Source organism: Sarcophilus harrisii, chromosome 1 (genome assembly GCF_902635505.1).
Source record: "Sarcophilus harrisii chromosome 1, mSarHar1.11, whole genome shotgun sequence".
In the NCBI taxonomy this organism is placed as follows: Eukaryota; Metazoa; Chordata; class Mammalia; order Dasyuromorphia; family Dasyuridae; genus Sarcophilus; species Sarcophilus harrisii.
The window spans coordinates 378,923,606-378,945,195 of NC_045426.1; the positions used below are offsets into that span (position 1 = coordinate 378,923,606).

The 21,590-nt window shown below is 40.9% G+C and overlaps 1 protein-coding gene across 27 annotated transcripts in view; it reads left to right on the forward strand.

Moving 5' to 3' along the window:
- CELF4 (CUGBP Elav-like family member 4) overlaps positions 1-21,590 on the forward strand; it is a 558,697-nt gene that overhangs the window by 136,589 nt on the left and 400,518 nt on the right. For all 27 annotated transcript variants that reach the window (XM_031946023.1, XM_031946032.1, XM_031946033.1 and 24 more), the window contains one exon: positions 7,437-7,519. In XM_031946023.1, the coding sequence (XP_031801883.1) occupies positions 7,437-7,519 (83 nt within the window). The remainder of the gene's footprint in view (positions 1-7,436; positions 7,520-21,590) is intronic.

The following is a 21,590-nucleotide window of genomic DNA, read 5'->3' on the forward strand; positions in this document are numbered from 1 at the left end:
CCATCATACATTACTCCTCCTTTAGGCAAAATGGTCTCCTTGTTATTCCTCACGCAGAATACTTCATCTCCTTTCTCCATGCTTTTGCTCAGGTTGTCATGTGAAAAATAAAATGAAATAAAAGCTCTGAAAGTGCTTTGATGAAATTAAAAGACAGACAAATGCCAAATCATTGCTAATATTTCATTTATATAATTCACATATCAACATGTGTGAATTGTAATATCTTTTTGAGGGGCAGTATATTATAGGAGATAGAAGACAAAACTTTAAAGCCAGGGGACCTGAGTTTTTGATAAAGCTTTTGATATTTACTAGCACTCTCACCATAGTTGAGTCATTTCATATTTCTGAGACTAGATCTCCTCTTCTATACAATGCAGGTAATAATACTTATGATACCCTCCTTGTGAAGGAGTTATGAGGTACAAACTACTTTGTAAACCTTAAAGTGCTAGATAAATATGTTATTAATATTTTTACTCACCAAATTAACTTTATACAGTATGAGTATTCCTGAAAACATGTACACAAATAAAATATTTGTATTACAAATTATGTTTTGACTGAATAAGGGAAAGTGTCTGAAGCACACGGTGTATAATCAACAAATCTTTATTGACTTTAATTAAATTGAAAGAAATGTTCCAATGAACATTTCTGCATAGTGAACAATGAACTTCAGTAAAATGAATAATCCCTTTCCCCAAATTTACCTCATATTAGAATCCAGTGATTCACAGAACATTGGCATAAAGTAGAAATCACCATTTATATGAAATGTGGATGGCATGGTGAAGCAGTAAGGATAGCAATAATGAGGTAGATGTGGGGTTGGAGTATGAGTCCCTGGCTGTCAATGTCTTTGTCTAAAAACAAAGTCTGTCAGTTCTCATTTTTTGACTGGTGAATAGTGGCCAGGGTTTAGGGTATAAAGCTAACAACAATCATGGATATTTCCATAAGACTTTGAAGTCTGCAAAACCAAAAATAGTGCATACCCCCTCAACAATAATTCATTAAGCACCTATACCATGCCAAGGATTGTGGCAGATGCTGGAGGTACCTCCCCTCCTTCCAAAAATGGGAATTTCTCTCCTCAAGGAGCTTCTATTCTGTTTTATATTTCTGAGTTTATCAGCACCTGCCTCTTCTAAGCTATCCTATTATCACCTATCCTGGCCCATCCCATGGCCCCTTGCTCTCAATTGGGCAAATGGTTGAACAAAGGGTAGGGTCAGGACCAGTGACATCAGTTAGGGAACACTACGTGTTCCCTTACACAGCCTAGGATCTGCCCCCTTCCCCTAAGAATTGAAGAGAATATTTCATGCCCAGCTTGGGGCTATCCTCAATATCTTAGTGGAACTGACCTTAGTTGTCAATTCATTCCCCTCTCCCAAGAGCTAGCTCTTAAAGGATTATGACATTTGTCTCATACACACACACACACACACACACACACACACACACACTCCTTTCTCCGTGGCACCTCCATTTCCTTGAGAGTCCTCAGAGGCAAAAATAAAGCCCTCAAGACCCAAAGGAGGTGATGCTCTGATGGTGGAATTTTAGGCGCTGTGGCAGGCAGGTGAAGAAGGAGGCTGTTAGGTCATTCTCGGCTGCTCTGCACCTCAGTCTCCTTTGGGGACAAGCATATTCAAGGCTGCATTTCAACATTCCCTTGCCTGCCTGCTGGCCTGCCTCTCTATCCTACCCCACCCCCCTCAAAGTAAATCAATTTTAGTTTGAAAAGGAGAAATGAATTCTTTCAATTAGGGAGGGGAAAAAATTCCTCATGGCTCTAAGCCGGTCTGGCTGTGCTCGCTGCGCACTGTTGGCTCGCTTCTGAGATGCAAACCGAGCGCCTGATAAATGGGAATGATTTGAATATCCTGAAAAGACTCAGCCCTGGGCCAGCTCCTGCATAGGAAGGATAAGACTGGCCGGCTTTCAGGTCTTTTCTGTCTCTGCTTCCAGTGGCAAAGTCAGGGAGCCAAGGAGGGTCCTGGAAGTAGCTTGTTTCTCTTTGCACTTTATGTCCTGACTCTCCCAGGCCACGGGAAAAGAAGCTGTCTTTAGTGAAGAGTAGCCCTCTAAATGCTTCTTCAGATGGAGTAGCAGCAGAGCTGGCAGGAAAGGATGCCGGGGAGGAGGGAAGGGACTTATATTGTAAGAAGCTCGTTGTAGCTTTTTATAAAACTGGGGGGGAGCTTGTGGAACTTGAGAATTTCTAAGTTCCTTGGTATAGACATACATGCATATACACATAGGCTTATACATGTGATCATATGTCCCATATCATCCATTAACACATATCAGACACACACATCCATATCCATGCATGTATATGTGCACCTGGGCTCATAGGGTTTAGGGCTAGAGAGCCATCTTGCCCACTGAGTAACTAGAATCAGAGAATGAAAGTGACTTCTTACTATCATCCTCGTCCAGGATTGCACTAGGAGGAAGCAGCCTACCGGCACCCTCCTACCTACCAGGCTACCAGCCCCCCCATACTGCAAAACCACTGCTCTTTTCACTATACACAATGGGTCCTATAAACTACCACATATAGGAGGCACATGCTTGCATATATATATATATTACCTCTCTCTCTCTCTCTCTCTCTCTCTCTCTCTCTCTCTGTGTGTGTGTGTGTGTGTGTGTGTGTCTCTGTGTGTGTCTGTCTCTCTCCCTCTTTCTGTCTGTCTCTCTCACCCTCTCTCTGTGTGTGTGTCTCTCTGTCTCTTTCTCTTTGTGTGTCTGTCTCTCTGTCTGTCTGTGTGTGTCTCTCTTTCCCTCTTTCTGTCTGTCTCTTACCCTCTCTGTCTTTGTCTTTCTATCTCTCTGTGTGTTTCTATCTGTCTGTATGTGTCTGTCTCTCTCCCTCTTTCTGTCTGTCTGTCTCTCTTTCTCTCTGTTTCTTTCTCTCTCTGTCTGTCTGTTTGTCTGTATGACTCTCTCCCTCTGTGTGTGTGTGTGTCTATCTGTCTTTCTGTCTCTTTCTCTCTCTGCCTGTGTGTGTGTCTGTCTCTCTCCCTCTTTCTGTCTCTCTGTCTCTCTGTTTATGTCTCTGTCTGTCTGTCTATGTGACTGTCTGTCTCTCTCCCTCTTTCTGTCTCTCTGTCCTCTATGTCTCTGTTTTTCTGTCTCTCCCTCTCTCTCTCTCATATGTAAATAAATATATAGATATAGATATATGCACAAGAAAAACAGACCCACATATTTGAACTCACAAACACAATACATAGACATACAAATACACATATATACAATTATTGTATATTTCTCACATACAAATATGTGTAAATGCTCATGGATCCACATACAGATCTACAGCCATATCTTCATATACTGAGTAGCACACACACTTTCAAACATTTGTATCCAGACACACCAAATACTTCACCGGTATGCACAAACATAAACACCTCCTTTTCCCTTATTTCTTGGAAGACAGGACCAGTTTGACTGATAATTGGTGTAGGTGGCTTTGTTATTATTGTTCAATTGTTTTCATTCATCTCCTACTGTTCTTGACCCCATTTGGAGTTTTCTTGGTAAAGATACTGGAGTGGTTTATAGTTCCTCCTCCAGATTGTTTTACAGATGAGAAAACTGAGGCAAACGGGATTAAGTGACTTGGTTATGATCATACAGCTAATAAATGTCTGAGATCAGATTTGAACTCTGAGAGATGTCTTCCTGACTCCAGACCCATCACTCTATCTATGCACATGACACCAGCTAGCTGCCCTTACATAGTATTATATGGAAGGATCCTGGAAGGCCCCAAACACCCCAATAGATCTCCTATGTTCCCTTGTCTTAGTCTCTAAAATAGCATCATCCTTGGGAGTGAGGGGGTAAGCATTATATTTCTAGACTTTTCTTTAGAGATACACTACTCACTACCCTTCAGTCCGCAGCTCCTCAGTATGAATAAATTAAGGAGCTGGAATTGCTATGGGCTTGTGTGTAAGAAAGATTTAAAGTCAGAGACCCAAGCTCCAAATCCTCACTCCGCTATTTAATACTGTGTGACCTTAGACAACACAGCAACCCCTGAACTGACATTTCCTGTAAAAAGGGGAAGGTTAGATTAGATAATCTTTAAGGAAAATTCCAGTTTTACATCATTGGCTCTATAGTCTGTGAGAGAACACTTCCTGGACGAGGTAGATTTTGATCCTGTGGTAAACAAAGAGAAAACACATAGAAGAAGGGATTTCAAACTAGAACCATGTGAAATGATCTTTGCAAAAGCATTTCCAAATTGATCCAAGAAACACAGAACATCAGACTGGTGCTGTTTTCTTCCTCCTCTTCCTCCTCTTCTTCATTTTCTTCAGCTTAGGGGTCTCTCCTTAGTAATTCAATTTCATTGAACCATTAATTAATACCTACCTCATTCCAGTTCTGTAATAGGTGAAGGGACTGCAAAGACAAACTTCTCTAATGCTTTTCCTGAGAACATCCTCAGATTCTTACTTAGCTCCACCAGCATGCTTTGTACAGAGGCACTTGAAGCTGGAGCCTCATATGTCGGTGGAACCGACAGCTAGATGACACAATTGAGGGGAAGGGTAGAAAGACACCCCAGGGAAAGAAGGGCGACAGCACGAGGGAAGACGTCAGAGAGGCCTCTGACCGCTATTCATTTTCCTCCCCGGGTGTCTCCATCAATAACCGTCTATGAAGTGAATGGGGGAGGGTGGATGCTGCCAGACATGATCATCAGGGATCGGTGGTGGGGAATGGGAGCAAGAAAGATTCTGCTCCAGGCTGGCCTGGCTCATCTCAGGAGGATAGGGTCATATGCAAGGTAGAAGGAGGGAAGGGAAGTCTGGGAAACAGCACACCTACATAGAACAAGTGGAGAATATTTGTCTTGTCTGTCCTCCACCAAACCTCTGTTGTCTCTCCCCTCTCTCCATGTCTGTCTTTTCTCTCCTCTATTTTTTGTTTTTTCCTCCTCTTTATTTCCTTCACTTCTTCCCTATTTCTCTTTTCTATGTATTCTTCTCCCCACTTTTTTTAGTTTCCCCACTTTGTTCTCTCTTCCATTGCCCTATCTTTTGACTTCTACTATCTTCCTCCTCTCTTTCATTTCTTGTCCCTCTTTCCCTCTCATCTCTCCTTTCTGTCTCTCAGTCTTTCCTCTCCTTTAACTCATCTTTTTTTCTATCCTCTCTGTTTTTTCTATCTACCTCTGTATATCTCTCTTCTCCCTCTCTTTCTCCCTGTCTCTGTCTCTGTCTCTGTGTGTCTTTCTGCTTCTCTCTGTGTGTCTCTCTGTTTCTTTGTCTCTCTATGTGTCTCTCTATCTCTTTTTGTGTCTCTGTGTGTCTCTCTGTCTCTGTCTCTCTCTATGTGTCCGTCTCTGTCTCCGAATCCCTCTGTCTCTCTATCTCTCCTTCCCTTTTTCTCTCCCTCCTTAGGGAGGGGAACGCTGAGATTTGATGATGAGAAAAGACTTAAATTGAATTAAATTTAGCCAGCCTTTGTTGAGTATCTTCCATGCACTTATCCCTGTCCTAGGTACTATTAGAAAAACAGAAAATAAATGGTTCTTATGGAACTCAAAAAAAAGAGACAAGATTCACACACATTAAAGAAGTAGACATGGGACAATGTGTGATCAAGGAATGGATCATATTATTAGTATTCTAAGTGAATTCTATGACTTCAGAGAAGGGAAACTCAGAACAAAGAATCATAGGCACATAAATTTAGAATTGGGAAGTACCATAGACATAGTCTAATCCAAATCCCTCCTTTTACAGATAAGGAAACTGAAATCCATAGAGATTAAATATTTTTTTCCAAAGTCATAGAGGTAATAAGCAGGTAAGTAGAGCAAGGATTTTAATTCAGACCTCCTGACTACAAATCGGGTGTTTTTTTTAATTCTGGGTTGCCAAAAAAGACTTGCTAGAGGAGATAGGCCTTGTAGGAAGGGTAGAATTTACCTAGAATGAAAGAATAGACTTCAGGTGAAAATAAAACATAACTAGAAGCACAAAGATCCAAATGCCTTGTGATATGCTTAGGGAAAAGTGAGGCAGTCAACCCAGTAGGAATAGATGATATAGCTCCTTAAGATGTATGTCTCAAGAGCTTTGACTTTGTTCCTGATATTGAAAATTTTTGCTCAGTAGCAGACCTGTAAATGTAGGCATTATCATCTAGCTAAATCCAACTTATCTCAGAATTACTCTAACCAAAGCCCAATCTATAGAATAAATATTAGAGTAGTTAACCACATATGCAAGCTTCTAGAATGATGCTCTTACGTATCCCTTTTCGCTCTGTTACAATGAGCAAAACTACACAACTAGAGGGCGAGGGAACCTATCTTTTGAGTTAAGTCTTTGTCCCCAGTTAAAATGCAAAAGTGCCTTGGAAGGGTAACTATTAAGTCACAAAAACTTGAGTGTAAATGCATTCTTCAGATTATTTTGCAGTCTGATAAGAGCAGCTTGAAACCTCAGTGTTTGGGCCGGAGAAAGAACAAGAAAGGAAGTGAGACAAAAAGTGGGGACCAGGCAGAAGAGACATAATGTCTAACCACCAAGCAGAACCTTACTCCCAAGTTTTCTCTTACTCATGGGAAGTCAAAAGTTGGGCATCCATGGAGACATTGTCATTCTATGTTACCACAAGAGGGCACTGCTGCCCCCACCTCATGCTCAAAATGAACCCAATGGTGAAAGAGATCTCTGAAGTCAGAAAATGGGTTTGGTGGATCTAAGATAGATGTTGGCGATGTGAAATCTTCCATGTGTACGTGTAGGCAAGCACATCTGTGGGCACAAATAGGAGTACACACTCTTGAAGGTTGGAAGGGGGAGGCTAAGTTCTTTAGTCATAGATTGTAGTCGCAGCTTTTGTGCAGGAAGGAGAGCGACAAAGGCAGAAAAGTGAGACTTTCAGAGAGAGGAGATACCAAGAGGAAGAAAGACAAGGAGAGCAGAAGAGGAGAGGTGCAGGGAGAGAAAAGCTGGAGAAGAGATTTTAAAGAGAATGAAGAACAATAAAGGACATGGAAAGATGGGAGATAGTGAAGAAAGAGACATAGAGAGGAGAAATAGAAGAAGAATAAGAATTTGAGGAAACAACCAGGGAAAGGAGAGAGGTAAGAGAAGACAGTGAAGAAAGAAGCTCTGAAATGATGAGAGAGATAGAGAAACTTGGAGGAATGTAATGATAGTGAGTAGAGATAGAGGGAAAGGAGAGGAGAGGGGGAAAGAGAATAGGGGTCAGAGAAAGGAGAGAAATAGGGAGAGAGGAGATATTCAGAGAGGAGATGGGGAAGATCATTCAGGTCATTGCCTTGAGTTCTGTGGCACAAAGACCCAGCTCTCATTCTGTGTTCAATCCTCTGTGGGCCAGCTGCCATCAATGATCCATTCCTCCCCTTCTTTTCCCAGGCTGTGCCTTCCTCACGTACTGCGAGCGAGAGTCAGCCCTGAAGGCCCAGAGCGCACTGCACGAACAGAAGACGTTGCCCGGGGTGAGTCCCTCCTCTGCATCACCAACTTGAGTTCTCTCCTAATTCCTTTGGGAGTGGGGAGGGAATGGGACAATGGGAATGCACAGATACTTAAGACTGTGAACTCAAGGTAATGTTGTTGACATGTTGGCCCTCTTTCATTGTTGTCAGTGGAAAGCAGATGAAAAGCAAAACCAAAGCTGCGGGTGTGATTTTCTAATCTACTCACTTTCCCTTCTCTGAGCAAAGGGTGGGCGGAAGTATTGGAGATGAGCTATTGACTTTTCCCCAAGATATAAGCCCATTTCACATGATAGATCAGTCTAACAGCCTGTTATAACATACAGGCTATAAGCAATAAGACATGTGGAATAGGGCAGAATGGAGGGAGGAGGACAAATAAAAATAAGATGAATCAATAGAATTTCACCCAGAATTCAGAATAGGTGTTTTGTTATTTGGAGGACTTGAGATGTGAAGTAGAGGTGGCCTTGGATGGATAGATACTTCTGTTTACAATTCTATAGGCCCCTCCCATTTTCCATATTCCTGAAGTCCTCTGGGTTCAAGTAAGCTTTCAGGAAACTAAAGTTGTCACCCTGACAGGATATGGTAGAGTCAGAGCTTTGCATTGCCTACAGATGCAGCTCCTAACCCCATCCCTGCCTGGTGACAGCTCTGTTCTAATCAGTTTTCAGCTACCAGTAGACTTCATGGAGCCATGGGATAGCATGGAGGTCCTGCTTTATTGTGGCTTTAAAAGAATCATGTTTGTGTTTCCTCATTCTACTCCTTCTCAACTCTAACTTCAGAGAGACCAGGGGTAAGGAAGACAAAGGTGTCATCTGTTGATAGGGTTAGAAGTCTAATGGGGGAAGGAAATTCTTAACACAACCGAGGCCTAGTGACTTTTTAATGAAACTGGCCTCTTCAAAGGCCAGGCAAGAAGAGGTTTCCTTGATCCCAGGGCAGACACCAAACATGCTCTGAGCTCTTTTGCAGGGGTGTGAGATCACCTAGGTTTATTTAAGGAGCCAGCCGTTGTCTTTGATAAACTATCATGCCCTGATCCTGGTTTATAGCTTCTCTGAGTGGGAGGAGGGAATTATTTATGGCCCCCCTTACTGGGTGTGATCTCAGTCACTGCTATTATCTAGGCAAGTTCATCATCATAAAATAAGAAGCATTCTTCAGGTCAAGAGTCTAAGTTTTCTCTCCGAGTACTCAGTGACAGGGATATATATGTTTCTCTCTGTATCTAAGGATCGATGGATAGATGTATTTGCACATTCACATATATTTAATGTGTATATGATACGTGTATATGTCCAACATATGCCATTCTGAGGCACATAGGTGCTACACTATGAGGGCATATATAGGGTTCTATGAAAAGCTTAAACATAAAGAGGGACAAGCGAATATAAACTTGTGTATATAGATAAATACATAAGCTTACATTCCCTGGCCCCTGATGACAAACAGTGAAAGGAAGGAGGCAAGAGCCCCATTAAGAAGGGTGGGAGGAGTTAGGAGGAGGATTCAGCACAGCTAGAAGACCTTTGAATCAAAGATCAGTTGGTTTGGCTTTGGGGGGTATTTTTTTTATTTCTGAATTATACAGTGTCTGCCCTCACATTACCACAGCCTTCCTATTTGTTATTGCCAAGCACGGGCTGAGTCATTTTAATAATATGCACATGGATGCAAATGTATGGAAATGATGCGCCATGCAGATTCTGTGCGAAGCCTGGTCTCAGGCATGGTGGCCGTGTATGGTTGTGTGTTTTAGTGGAGTGGCTCCTTGCACATATTTTACAGTAATTACTTTCTGGATGTGCTCTGTGAGGTGACAGAAATATGTTCCACCTCATCCCATGTTATATGTGAAACGTAAAGCCATATTGTGAGATAATCAAAAGACTTCTGAGAAGGTATGTGTTGATTAATAAAGTGTTTATGGTACTTTGTTTTGGGGGAAATTGTGATAGATATTTTACAGCAACCAGAACGGAATTGAAAATATCACATTGTTATGGGAGGCCCTTCATCAGCCCGCGGGAGATTGCTGGAGAGTTTCAAGATTGCTAAAACCAGGGAATCATACGGGGATGAGAGAAGAGAGGCGAGGAGATGTGAAGAGGGGGAAATTCAGAAAGGTGGAGGAGTGGAGGAGGGGGATTGTTGTGAGGAGTCCAGTGGTGAGGAGAGGGGGTGGAGCAAGACTCAGGCCTAAGTGTTGATTGTTCAGGATCCAACATTAACTTGTGGTTGTTTATTTTACATATAATAGAATAGCTGAATGATGGAGTGTATTAGTTCTTTAATAATTTATAGAAATACTTTGATGTTGCAGTAATTACATTAAAGGTCACATATCAAAGGTAATTTGGGTGAGCAGCTGTGATGGTTTCTCAGAAGCAATCAATATCACTGTCCGTGGTGCTGATTTCACCAAGGGGCCTGCCAGATTAAAGAAGGCTTATTACCAGGCAGAAAGGCCCAGGGGAAATCAAGAACACACTGGAGCGACGCACTATCCTCTTTTTCCACCGATAATTAACACTGTTCACCATAATCTGTGCTAATCCTTCATACTGGGAAATCCACTGGCATTTTCCAACATCACAAAGACAAGTTGGGCAAGTTTGGGGAAAAAGAAAGGAAGGAATGTCTGGAGGTGGGGGCAGATGAGAAAGGACGGAGGCTGGGGCTGGGGGGAAATCAGAGATGCTAGACGTGATTCGGGGGAGCAGGGTAAAGAATAGATAGGAAAAACGTTGTGATTGCAGTTTACCGTTTCCAGAGAATGCTGCCCCCACAGACTCACCCAGGTGCAAGCAAGAAAAATTAATAAACAAAAATGATGGTTTAAAGTAGCGTCATTCTGATTACAGACAGTAGAACTGTTATTATTATTATTATTGTTAGTCTCTCCTCCTCCTGTGAGGCTCGGGTTAAGGGATGATGCTAGGCTATGCCAGATAAGGAGCCTGATTGCCAGATAATCGGTGTTCCTGCCAGCTGAGTCCAGGGTCACGTTGACTGGCATGGTTGGGGGTGGTGGGATAGACCATTTATTTGGGACAACCACCCCTGAATGCCCCAGCCGGACCCTTTTTTATAAGACTCAGGGGAATAAATATGAAAATAAGAACCTGGAAAAGTGGTAACCTCAGCGATTTAGGCTTTTTTCCAGACTTCAAAATCCATTAAAATCAATCCATTAAAATCAGCCTTACACCTCCCTACTGGGGGGAGGGAGGGGAAGAAAGGGGGGAGGAAAAGAGAAGGGGGAAAGGATAGTACTAACAGCAGATTCTGTTTCTCAGCAAGTTACTGAATTGGCATCTCGCCTCTAATAGGAACAAAATCTGTTGCATTTCTACCACACGCATTCATGCCACCAAAGAAATAAAACATGTAGCACTGTGTCCCACCCACCTTCAGTTAGCTACAGAGAAAGGAAGGTGATTTTTCTCTTTGGGAGACTGAAAATACTGAAAGAAGACATGTACAGGGCTGTTCTTGAAAATGGGGGCAGGTGCAGATATTACAGGCACATCAGTGGGAACAACTCTTACCAAAAGCTGCATGCCAACTGAGAGAATCATTCCTGTGCCAGGGTCACAAATGGATTATGATTTCAGAGCCAGAAATGATTTGGGAAGAATGAGATTACCAAACCATGAAGCTTCATCAGAGCCTTCCCTTTGAACACAACCTTCTGCCCACATCCATAGAGGGTTACTCTATTTTATCTCCTCTCCCTTTGCTCTTTCCCACCCTGTCATCCTTTTCCTTTTCTATTTCCAAAGTTTGTGTTGCCTCACATATGCAGTTTACAATTCAGTCCTGTACAAGTTTTCAATCAGCAAATATTTTTCAAATGCTTATTATGTACAAAGTGTTTGAGGAGTTACAAAGAAGAAGACTACTAACATTCAGGTCCTGTTCTTAGGAACCCACAATCTATTAAGGAAGACTTAAGAAGTATGAACAGATGACTAAGAATACAGGCAAATGAATAGCGTAAAGACGTCCAGCAAAGATGATAGATTACTAAGTGAGGAAAACCTGGATTCAAATTTTACCATTCATATTTACTATGTGACCATTGGCAAATCATTTAGTCTTTCTGAACCTCAGTTTCCTCAGTTATAAAATTAAGGTTTTATGCTTGTAGTATTTACCTCATAAGGCAATTGTGAGGCTCTAATGATATAATCCATGTAAAAGGCTTTTGCAAAACTTTAAAGCATACTGTTATCAGTATTATTATTTCAGACAACAGGTGTCATAAGAAAGAAAAAGAAGTAGGGTCCAACTACATTATTCTGAAAAGGCAATGTGAATGAGGTTGAACTTTATCTGGGCCTTAAGAGATTTCAAGAAAGAGAGAAAATAGGGGGAATTCCAGCAAAGGGAATATGAGCAAAGACCAGGAGACAACCTTTCTTTGAGGGCTTCTTTCTTGCTTGAAGAAAGGAAATGACATAAACAGAAGAATACGAGAGTGGTATGGAGAAGTCCATTGCATGCACAAGGGATGAGTGAATAAAGCTACAGAGAGATAAAACATGTCAGGACGAGGATGGGATTTTTTTTTAAAGAGTAACCAGTTTCTTTAGAATTAGGAATACATGACAGGAAATAATAGGATGTAATAAAGCTAGACATGTAAGTTGTGGTAAAATCACAGATGTCCCTGAATTCCAGATTTAGGGGTTTATAATTTATTTCATAAGCAATAGAGAATCCCTGAATGTTGTTGAGTGGAAGTGATAGTAAAGGGGGTACTATGATCACACTGATACATTGTTTGAGCATAATTCTAAAGATTGGATGAAAGAAGGGTTGGAAACTAAAAACAAAGAATATCAATTAAGAAGCTCATATAAGAGTTTCATTGAGAAAAGATGAAGGCATGAAATAGGAAGATTGAAATGGAAAGGAAAATAAGAACATAGATTCAGGAGGCTGTAGAAGTAGAATTATCGGTGGACTGATGTAGAAATTTAAAGAGACAAAGGAGTCAAAATTTTGAGTTTGCAAAATTTGGAAGGTGGTCATGAGATGCATATAAAAATTCAGATAATCTGGAGATAGTGTTGTGAGATGACAATTTCAGTTTGGGAAATGGGTTTAAGATGGCAGGAAATGCTGGTTCATATATCTAAGAGGCAGTTGAAAAAAGCAATGTGGGAACTCAAGAAAGAGTTAATGGGGTTATATATGGATTAGGCAGTTATATAGAGATAGGAATTGAAACCGTGGAAATATATGAAATCACCAAAGAAAAGAATAGAGAAAAAAGAGAGTCAAGGACAAAACCATGAAGGACACTCACATTTAAGATTCTGTATAGCATATTGGGGAAAGATATTGAGTGCTGGATACATATGAGTGAAAGAATGCCCACATACTTGGCAAACTCATGGATTATTAAAAAAAATCTGAAGAAATTTTAGGAAGTCTATTTTCAGACATGGAGAGAGGGCTGCTATGTGAAGGATGGATTGGACTTGTTTGTTTGCTTGAGTTCAGAACAGGGTCTACTGGATTGATGTTATGAGACCCCTGTCTTTAGAAATCTTCAAGCAAAAAGACAGTACTTGTCCAGGGTATTATAGTGGCATTCCTATTTTGAAACTAGGTTTCATTAAACAATGATGATGATGATGATGATGATAACTTCACATTTCTATATCATCTTAAGGTTTACATGGTATTACGACTACCCTATGAGAATGGATATACTATTATTCCTATTTTTGAGATTAGAAAACTGAGGCTGACATAGGTTAAATGATTTGCCCATTAAGAGGTGAAAAATTGGAACAAGAGGTTTGGCAATTGTTAATGCTGTAAAGTTACCCATGCATATATCCTGTAAATAAAAGGCTATTAAATTAAAAAAAATGATTTACCCATTGTAATACAATTGGCAGAACTCCAGGATTCAAATGCAGGTCTTCTTATTACAAACTCAAGTGCTTTCTCCACTACTTCATTCTGCTTCCATTCTGTTACCATGTTCCTTGCCAGATCTAGGATTTTATTGGTATCCCAAGCTAGCTTGAATAAAGTTTTGAGGGTTAAGGGAAACAACTGGGAACATCCAGTTGAAAAAATCATTTGGGGATAACTTATGGAAGGCCTTGGATTCCAAGTTAGGTCAGCTTAGAAGAAATCTATTAATTAAAATAGTCCCACTACAGGCTTCTCCTTGTCTTTTGGATTTTGAAAGAAATCATCCTCCCAGGAGAACATGTCTGTTTCCAAATTAAAAACTGAGGACCCCAAAGGAGCAGACCAGATGTGAGGAAAGAACAGATGCTTACAGCTTGGGTCCCCAGTGTGAACCTGGCAATAGGACCGAGTTAGCAGCCAAAGCTCTGGGCAGCCAATTGCTCTGCAAGGAAAAAGCAGCCTTCCTCAGTCTTCCTCTCCTTCTGCCCAGGAGATCAAAGATTTTGGAGTGTCTCTGGGGAAGGGGAAAAGGAGTGGTGTTCCACTTAGCAAAAGCCTCCCACAGTTTGATAGTGCAGCCTGGCAGCTCACTGGGCTCTGGGGGAGAGGGAGCTTCTATCTGCTTGGTAAACATTAAAGTTCCGATTCACTAGTTAAAGATTGGCTTTTGTGTCCTCACTCTGGCAACCTCTGGAATACAAAGCAAACTAACACTCCCTCTCTGTCTTCCTCAACCCCGTCATGTCAGCAGCAACTGACATGGACCATCCCTGCCACTCATCCCCCCTGAATCAGGTCCTTTGTGACTTTAAAGGGGTCATTTCCATGGAAATGCCATGTGGTCTTCTCTGAGCGTGGGGGGAGGGGAGAGGGGACAGAGAGTGCAAGGAAGAAGTTAACATGGTAAAATATATACAATCATATTTTTGAAAAATCACTTTCTCTTCTTCTCTACCTCCTTCCCTTTCTTTCTCCTTCCCTTTTCATTTTTATATTTTCTCTAATTTATTCCTTTCTCTCTGCTTCCCTCATTGTAACCCTCTTCTTTTCCTTCCTTCTTTTCTGTTTTCCCCTTCTCTCTCTCCCATTCTTTTTCTCTATTCTCTTTTATTTTCTCCTCTTTTCTCTCCTCATTCCTTTTCTCTCTCATTTTTTTCTTTTTCTTGCTCTATAATTTGTTTCTTCCTTTATTCTCTTCCATTTCGATCCCTTCTTTTTCTTCTTTTTTCCTCCTTTTTATCCTCTCCACTCCTGTCTTTACTTTGACACCCAAAGGACACTCCAAGCACTTCATGGGCTTTATGTGTTATTCAATGACAACTTCTCTCTCTCTGACAGTCCTGCCATTGGAGGATCAATCTAATTTTATGTACAACTGTAAAGATGAATGATAAGTAGAAAGGATCCAGGCAAGTACAAGATGAATAAATTATAAAGGGCAAATGATGACAAGACGGGGGTCCCTGGAGACAGTGATATGATAACAGAAACTAAAGACGAATTTATGATGGATGTAGTTAGCAGGTACTGAGGCTGTTAATTCTTCAGGGTAGTTTTACAACTACTTGTGATTGGAGCAATCAAAGTATTTCATTTTAAAGAGAAACAGTGAATTTCTAGTCATCGGCTCTGCACAGCTATATGGACAGCTTTGTTGTTATGCATTGCCTGGGTCCCTCAGTATCTCTTTCTTCCCACCCTCTGCAATCCTGTTAGCTGCTTCTCACTTCCAAACACTGAGTAGGCAATGAAAAAGGGATGCTATGGAGTGGTGCTGACAACAGTGCCCCTCTCCCATCTTCTTGACCCCACTACTCTTTCCCTTTTGAGGACAGAGGACTACTTAGGATGAAAGAAAGTTGTTCTATGATCTTATTTTACAAATAAAGAAACTAAGGAAAAGAGAGGGTTAAGGGCTTGTCCAGAGTCATATAGGTTATGAGGGACAGAGCTTGTATCTGACCCCAAGTCTATGGGCTCCTAATACAGCATTTTTCCCATCACTCTGAGCTCTTAAATCATGAGCAATGTTTTTATCAATCTATCTTCCTCATTTCATTTCTTCTTTTTTTTTAATTTAGGAAAAAGCAACAATTATAGAGTGCTTTATGATTTTCAATGCACTTTATAATTGTTATTTCATTTTACACTTACAATGACTCTGGAAGGTAGTTGTTTTTATTATCTTTATTTTTACTGTTGAGGAAATTGAGGCAAACAGAAGTTAAATGATTTACTCATGGTTACACAGTTAGCAAATGTCTGAGGCTGAATTTAAACAAATTCCTAACTCCAAGTCCAGCATTCTATCCACTGCACCACCTAGCTGCTTCCACCAAATCTTTCAGTTCTCCATCTCTTAAAAATCTCTCTACCAGTCATGCTGAAGCTAAGAGTCTGTACCTGAGGGACAAGGAGAGATAAAGGTGGAGCAATTGAGAAAGATAATACTGTAGGGTGTGTTGTCCTTAATGGAGGATAATATCACCGTCAGTTCTACCCCTAAAACAGAGTTGGTCCAATCCTCCCTCATATGAGAGAAGGGGGAAAAGTTATTCACTCTATCCCTTCAGATTAAACATCAAGGCAATGATACAAGTGTTCCTTTGTTCCTTCAGAGACATCAATCATCAAGTATTCACAAAATGCCTACTATGCCTAGCCCTAGGTTAGGGACTTCAAAAAGTTTTCTATCAGAGAGCTCACAGCCTAGTTTACCCACCCACGTAAAACAGAAAACAGCATAGAACAGTATACAATCAAGGGTGAAAAGGTACAGTTTATACTCTAAATTATGGAGGAAGTCATAGGAGGAGCAAAATAGTGTAGGTGGCCGTGGTCTAAAGATCAGAAAGGAATCTGAAGGACAGAATTGAGGGAAGGGGTGAAAGGAATGACATTCCATGCGTGGGGAACTCATAACCAAAAACAACAAAAAGAGTTTATAATGAATGTGACATGGGCAGAAGACAATTAAAAAGCAAGATTTCCTGAGTACATAATGGGGAATAGTTGTTTAAAAAAAAAAGTTAGAAAGCTAGATTGAGGGCAGATTCCAGACGATTAATCAGAGTATCCTAAAAGGCTCAGAATTCACAAAAGTCACAAGCTTGACCCCTGTTCAGCCGGTGTGTTGGTCTATAGCTTTAATCATTTCCACTGCCCTCCTGAAGCCTCAGTTTTTCCTTCTGTGTGCCTTAATGATTTCATATAATGGGTTTTGATGATAATTGCGATAACACTACATGAAAAATAGTATAAAAGACATCATCAAGGATAACTATAAGTGGGAAAGAAAAAGTCAGGCAGCTGTGCAGTGAAATTAAATGAGAATAGATAGTGTGAGTGAGACACCAGTAACCTGGATATGTTCCTCTTTGGAGCATTGATGGAACGACATGAATAAGAATCAAAGAGTGAGTGAACGTGGTGGAGGAATAGAGATCTGCACCGATGGAAGGATGAGATCCCTATACAAATACTTGCCCTGCCCTGCTCAGTTCTCTCCTATCCTGCCTAGTTGTGGCGAGGTCTCAATGGCCTCAGTTTCATTGCTGGTAAAATGCTACAGCCTGAGTAAATGATCTCTCAGGTGATTTCCATCTCTTTCTGTGTCAGCAAAAACTTTGTAGACTGTAAAATACTAAATTAACATAAGGGATCTAGAGCAGGGCTATTGCAAACAACTGGTGAAGATAAGAAACTGTTTTCCTTTTTTTTTTTTTCTTTTTAATTTTGCTTCCCCCCCCCTTTTGTTTCTTTAGCAATTGTGTTTCTAGGAGAAATGCCTGAGGGTGCACACGTGCAAAGTCTTCTCTTTTTTTTTAGATTTCTCTAAGGGCTGAAGGTCCACAAATAGGTTCATTCTCTTGGGAGGAATATTCCCCACTTTTTGCCACGAGGAGGCTCTAAGGAGCACCTGGAGACATCTGTGGTTATATCTCTTCCTGGTGGTCAATAAAAGGGAATGCAACTTTCCTTTTCATTAAGTATTTACAAAATGCCTACTGGGGCAACTAGGTGGCATAGTAAATAGAGTTCCAGGCCTGAAGTCCAGAAGACTGTTCTTCCTGGGTTCAAATCTAGCTTCAGACATTTCCTAGTTGTATGAACGAAGACAAGTCACTTAACCCTGCTGACCTCAGTTTCCCCACGAGCTGAAGAAGGAATAATAAACCACTCCAGTAGCTTTTCCAAGAAAATTCCAAATGAGGTCACGAAAAATTGGACACAACTGAACAACAAAAATACCTACTACATCCCAGTCCTGTGCTGGCAGGGTTTCTGCTCTCAAGTCCAAAGCCTAAGTCTCATGAGGAGTGACCAGGAAAATTTACTAATTAGCCATGTAACTATGGGCAAATATTTTCCCTCTCTGGGCTTCAGTTGTTTGTTGTTGTGTTTTTTTTTTTTTATCTGTAAAATGAAGAGTTTGGACTAAATTATGTCTCAGGTTCCTCCCAACTCTAATATTCTCTGATTCCCAGAAATATTATTCAGGTAATTAATTACAAGAGAGTACAAACTGCTTGTCTATAAATACCAGCAAAGTTCAGAGAAAAAAGATCTGAATATCAATGTGCTGCATGGTAGTAAAGGAAGGCTTCGTGGAGGAAGCAGGATTTAGTTTTTCATCAGGTTGAATATGCAAACGCAGAGAGGCGGGGTAGGGCATTCCAAATTAGGGGATATCAAGAACAAAGGAACAAGAATAACATGTGGGGAACAGGGAAAAGACTAGTCTGACTTGGGCAGAGGGTCACAATGGTAGCAAGTGGCAGAAGGTTCAAACAAAAGTCCAGGTGACTAAAAATTTAGTCCTTCTTCTACTCCACTAGAAATCTCTGATTTGCTGCTTAAAAACATAAGTGACATTGGACAAGTCACATCATCCTCTCCAAGCATATATAGAATGGGGAGGTTGGACTAGATCCTCGGTGTCAAACTCAGAAATCAGGGCCACTCAACCATCCCTATGGATCCCTGAGGACAGTATATTGACACATTAACATTCTCTATATTCTATTGTATTTTTATTTGTTTTGTTAAATATTTCTCAATTACATTTTAATCTGGTTTAAACTACCTCAAAGGACTGTGTATTTGACACATCTAGGCCAGATGATTTTTTAAGGTTCCTTGACACTAGCAAAAAGAAATGAAATTTCTTTCAACAGGATTGTTAATGGGTGGCTATTGGTTCTGAAAATGGTTGTTTGTTATTGTTATTGTTGTTATTATGGCTTCTGTTTTGGGGGGGGGGTGTTGAAAAGAATGAAGGCAAAGAAAAAAAGAAGCAGCTTTGGTCAAAATAAAGCCAAGTGGACTGAGTCCCAGACGGTTGGAAAAAACAGGGCTGTCTTCAAGAAGACAGAGGTCCCTGCCCCAGATGCACAATTTGGGCTTGATGGGATTCTAATCTGATTACCAGAGTTTCTGTAGAGTTTGCAAGCTTGCAACTGGCCACAATCCTAGCTGTAACTCTCCTGAGGGCGAGAGAGCAGTGGTGGTAGAGAGGGAGACAAGAATTGCCATTGCATGATCCCTGGCATCCACACTGAACAGGGAGTAGAGGTCAGGTGGGGGCTTGTTAACACCTCTATTTTAGGAGATGGGAGTCTGGGAATGGAGCCCAGTTCTGGGCCAGAAAAAAGGGGAAATTCAACGAGTTTAACCAAGGGGTATCAAATACCTGCAGTGTACTGAGCACTCAGCTGGTAGGCCCTGAGGGGAAAATGAAGTTAAAACAAGGCATGGCAAGGTGCTAAGCCTCATGGAGTTTAGGATTGAATGCTCTGATAGACATTGGCTTCTCTGACCACCCAAATTTGAACTAGACTCATCCCTAAAGGCCCATTTCAACTCCCTTTTCCTTCCCTGACATGCTGTCTGTGAGAGAATGGGAGAGGGAGAGACAGAGAGAGACAGAGAAAGAGAAAGAGAGACAGAGAGAAGGAGAGAGAGAGAGACAGAGGCAGGGAGGGAAACAGACAGACAGATACATAGAGAGACAGACAGAAGAGAAAGAGAAAGGCAGAGAGACAGAGACAGAGGGAGGAAAGGAGACACTCAGAGAGACAGAGACAGAAAGAGAAACAGATGGAAAGACAGAGTCCAGAGACAGGGAGGGAAAGAGACAGAGAGACAGACAGAAAGAGAAACAAAGGCAGAGAGACAGAGACAGAGGGAGGAAAGGAAACACTTAGACAGAGACATAGAAAGGCAGATAGATTTTTATATTTTGTATCTATGTAACACATGTGTATCTCTATATATACATATATATTGACATATATGTTTATGTATGGACATGATCAGGGTCATCATGTGTGTATCAGATCATAGGATCATAGATTTAAAGGTTGAAAGTATTTTAAAAGTTATCTAGTTCATCTCTTCCTTTTACAGATGAGGAAATTGAGACACCTGATAAATGCTTGTTGAATTGAATTGAATTGAGCTTTCTAAACTAACCATAAACTGACTGATACAGACCTAATGGCGTGGTGGCCCATGCCCTCTCAAAACGGGTCTCTCCTTTCAAGTGGGGTGCTGGCAGCCCAGTCCCTTCCTTTGGTACCAGTCCTATTTTTCTTTCCCAGCTGCCCTTGCACAGAGCTCAACCCCCTCTTACTCCAGAGAAGAAGCAGGAGCTATGACTCTGCTACATTTGCCTACTCCACCCAGATGAGTGAGTCATCAATGCATCAAGAAATCATCAGGGAAATCCAAAGAACTATACTGAGATTTCACTAGATCCACATTCATACACTGCCCCCCAAAGCCTAGAAGAGAATCTGCATGGTGTAATGGAATAAGTAGAGAACCTGGGTTTGGATCCCCTTTCTGACACTAGCCAGAGGATCACAGGAAAGTCATTTTCTTTCTCTTTCTTCATTTGTTAAATGGGGACAGTAATTACAATGGCTACTTCACAGGGTTTCTGTGAAGAAAATGTCCGGTAAACTTTTAAAGCCCTCTATGTCTGTGAATCATTACAAAAGGGATTGGGTTAAATCACCTCTAAGATCTCATTCAGATCTAAAGTCCTATTATTATTGTTATTTGAAACCTGCTGTAAGGGATAGACAGTTGAATCTCCTTTCCAAAAATAAGACATTCTTTCACCTGACAGGGTTCATTTAGCTGTAGCTCTACAGGAATGGCCAAGAGAGTGGGGATGAATAAAATGACTTGGGCAGAGTCCTTTTGTGCTGTTTCTGCATAGAACAAGGGTGATTAAACTGAGATACACAAATATAGATTTCTAAGGGTCTATGAAGCTAAATAAGAAAATTAGATAGACAGATAAATAGATGGGTAGATAGATAGATAGATGTAAATAATGAAAGAGAGATAGATAGATGGATGGATGGATGATAGATAGATAGATATAGAGCTATAACCTCTAACTAAAATTTAGCCTTTCTATGAATATAGGTCACAAACATTATTCTGTGAGGGCATCCATAGGTCTCACCAGACTGTTCAAAGAATCTATGATACACACAAAAAGCCCCTGATGAATGTAATAAATGACGATAAATCTTTCCGTTTCTTAGCTTTCTCTTTCTTTCCCTAGCAAATGGGAAACAATATTTTGGTATTATTTTGCCCAATTTCACAAATGAGGAATCTATTATTCAGAGAGGTCAAATAATTTATACAGGGTCATACAGCCAGTTAGTGAAAGATCTAGAACTAGATCCTCTGTCTTCCAATACAGCATTCTTTCCTGTACACCCACACTACCCTTCTCTGGACACCCCAAGATTCCTCAAGGGTATGGACTGGGTCTTTGACTCCTCCTGAATTCCCCACAACACCTATCTCGGTCCCAAAAACATAATACACACTCAATAAATACTTGATGGATTGATTAAGGTAAGCTAGGGCCTGGCTTTCCACAAGGGGCTCTCTGGTGGCAGATTACTGCTGCCTCCTGCCCACATGGGCCAGGGTAAGCCAATGTGTACCATCTTCCTCTCTCTTTATTAAACTATTTATCTGGGGAAACTTAATATTTTCTTTTAGGATAAACTGGAGATAATACGATGTGCTTGTTTTAATTTGCGAGGTTAACTGATCTAATTATCTGTGTGTGTTTATTTAAATCCTT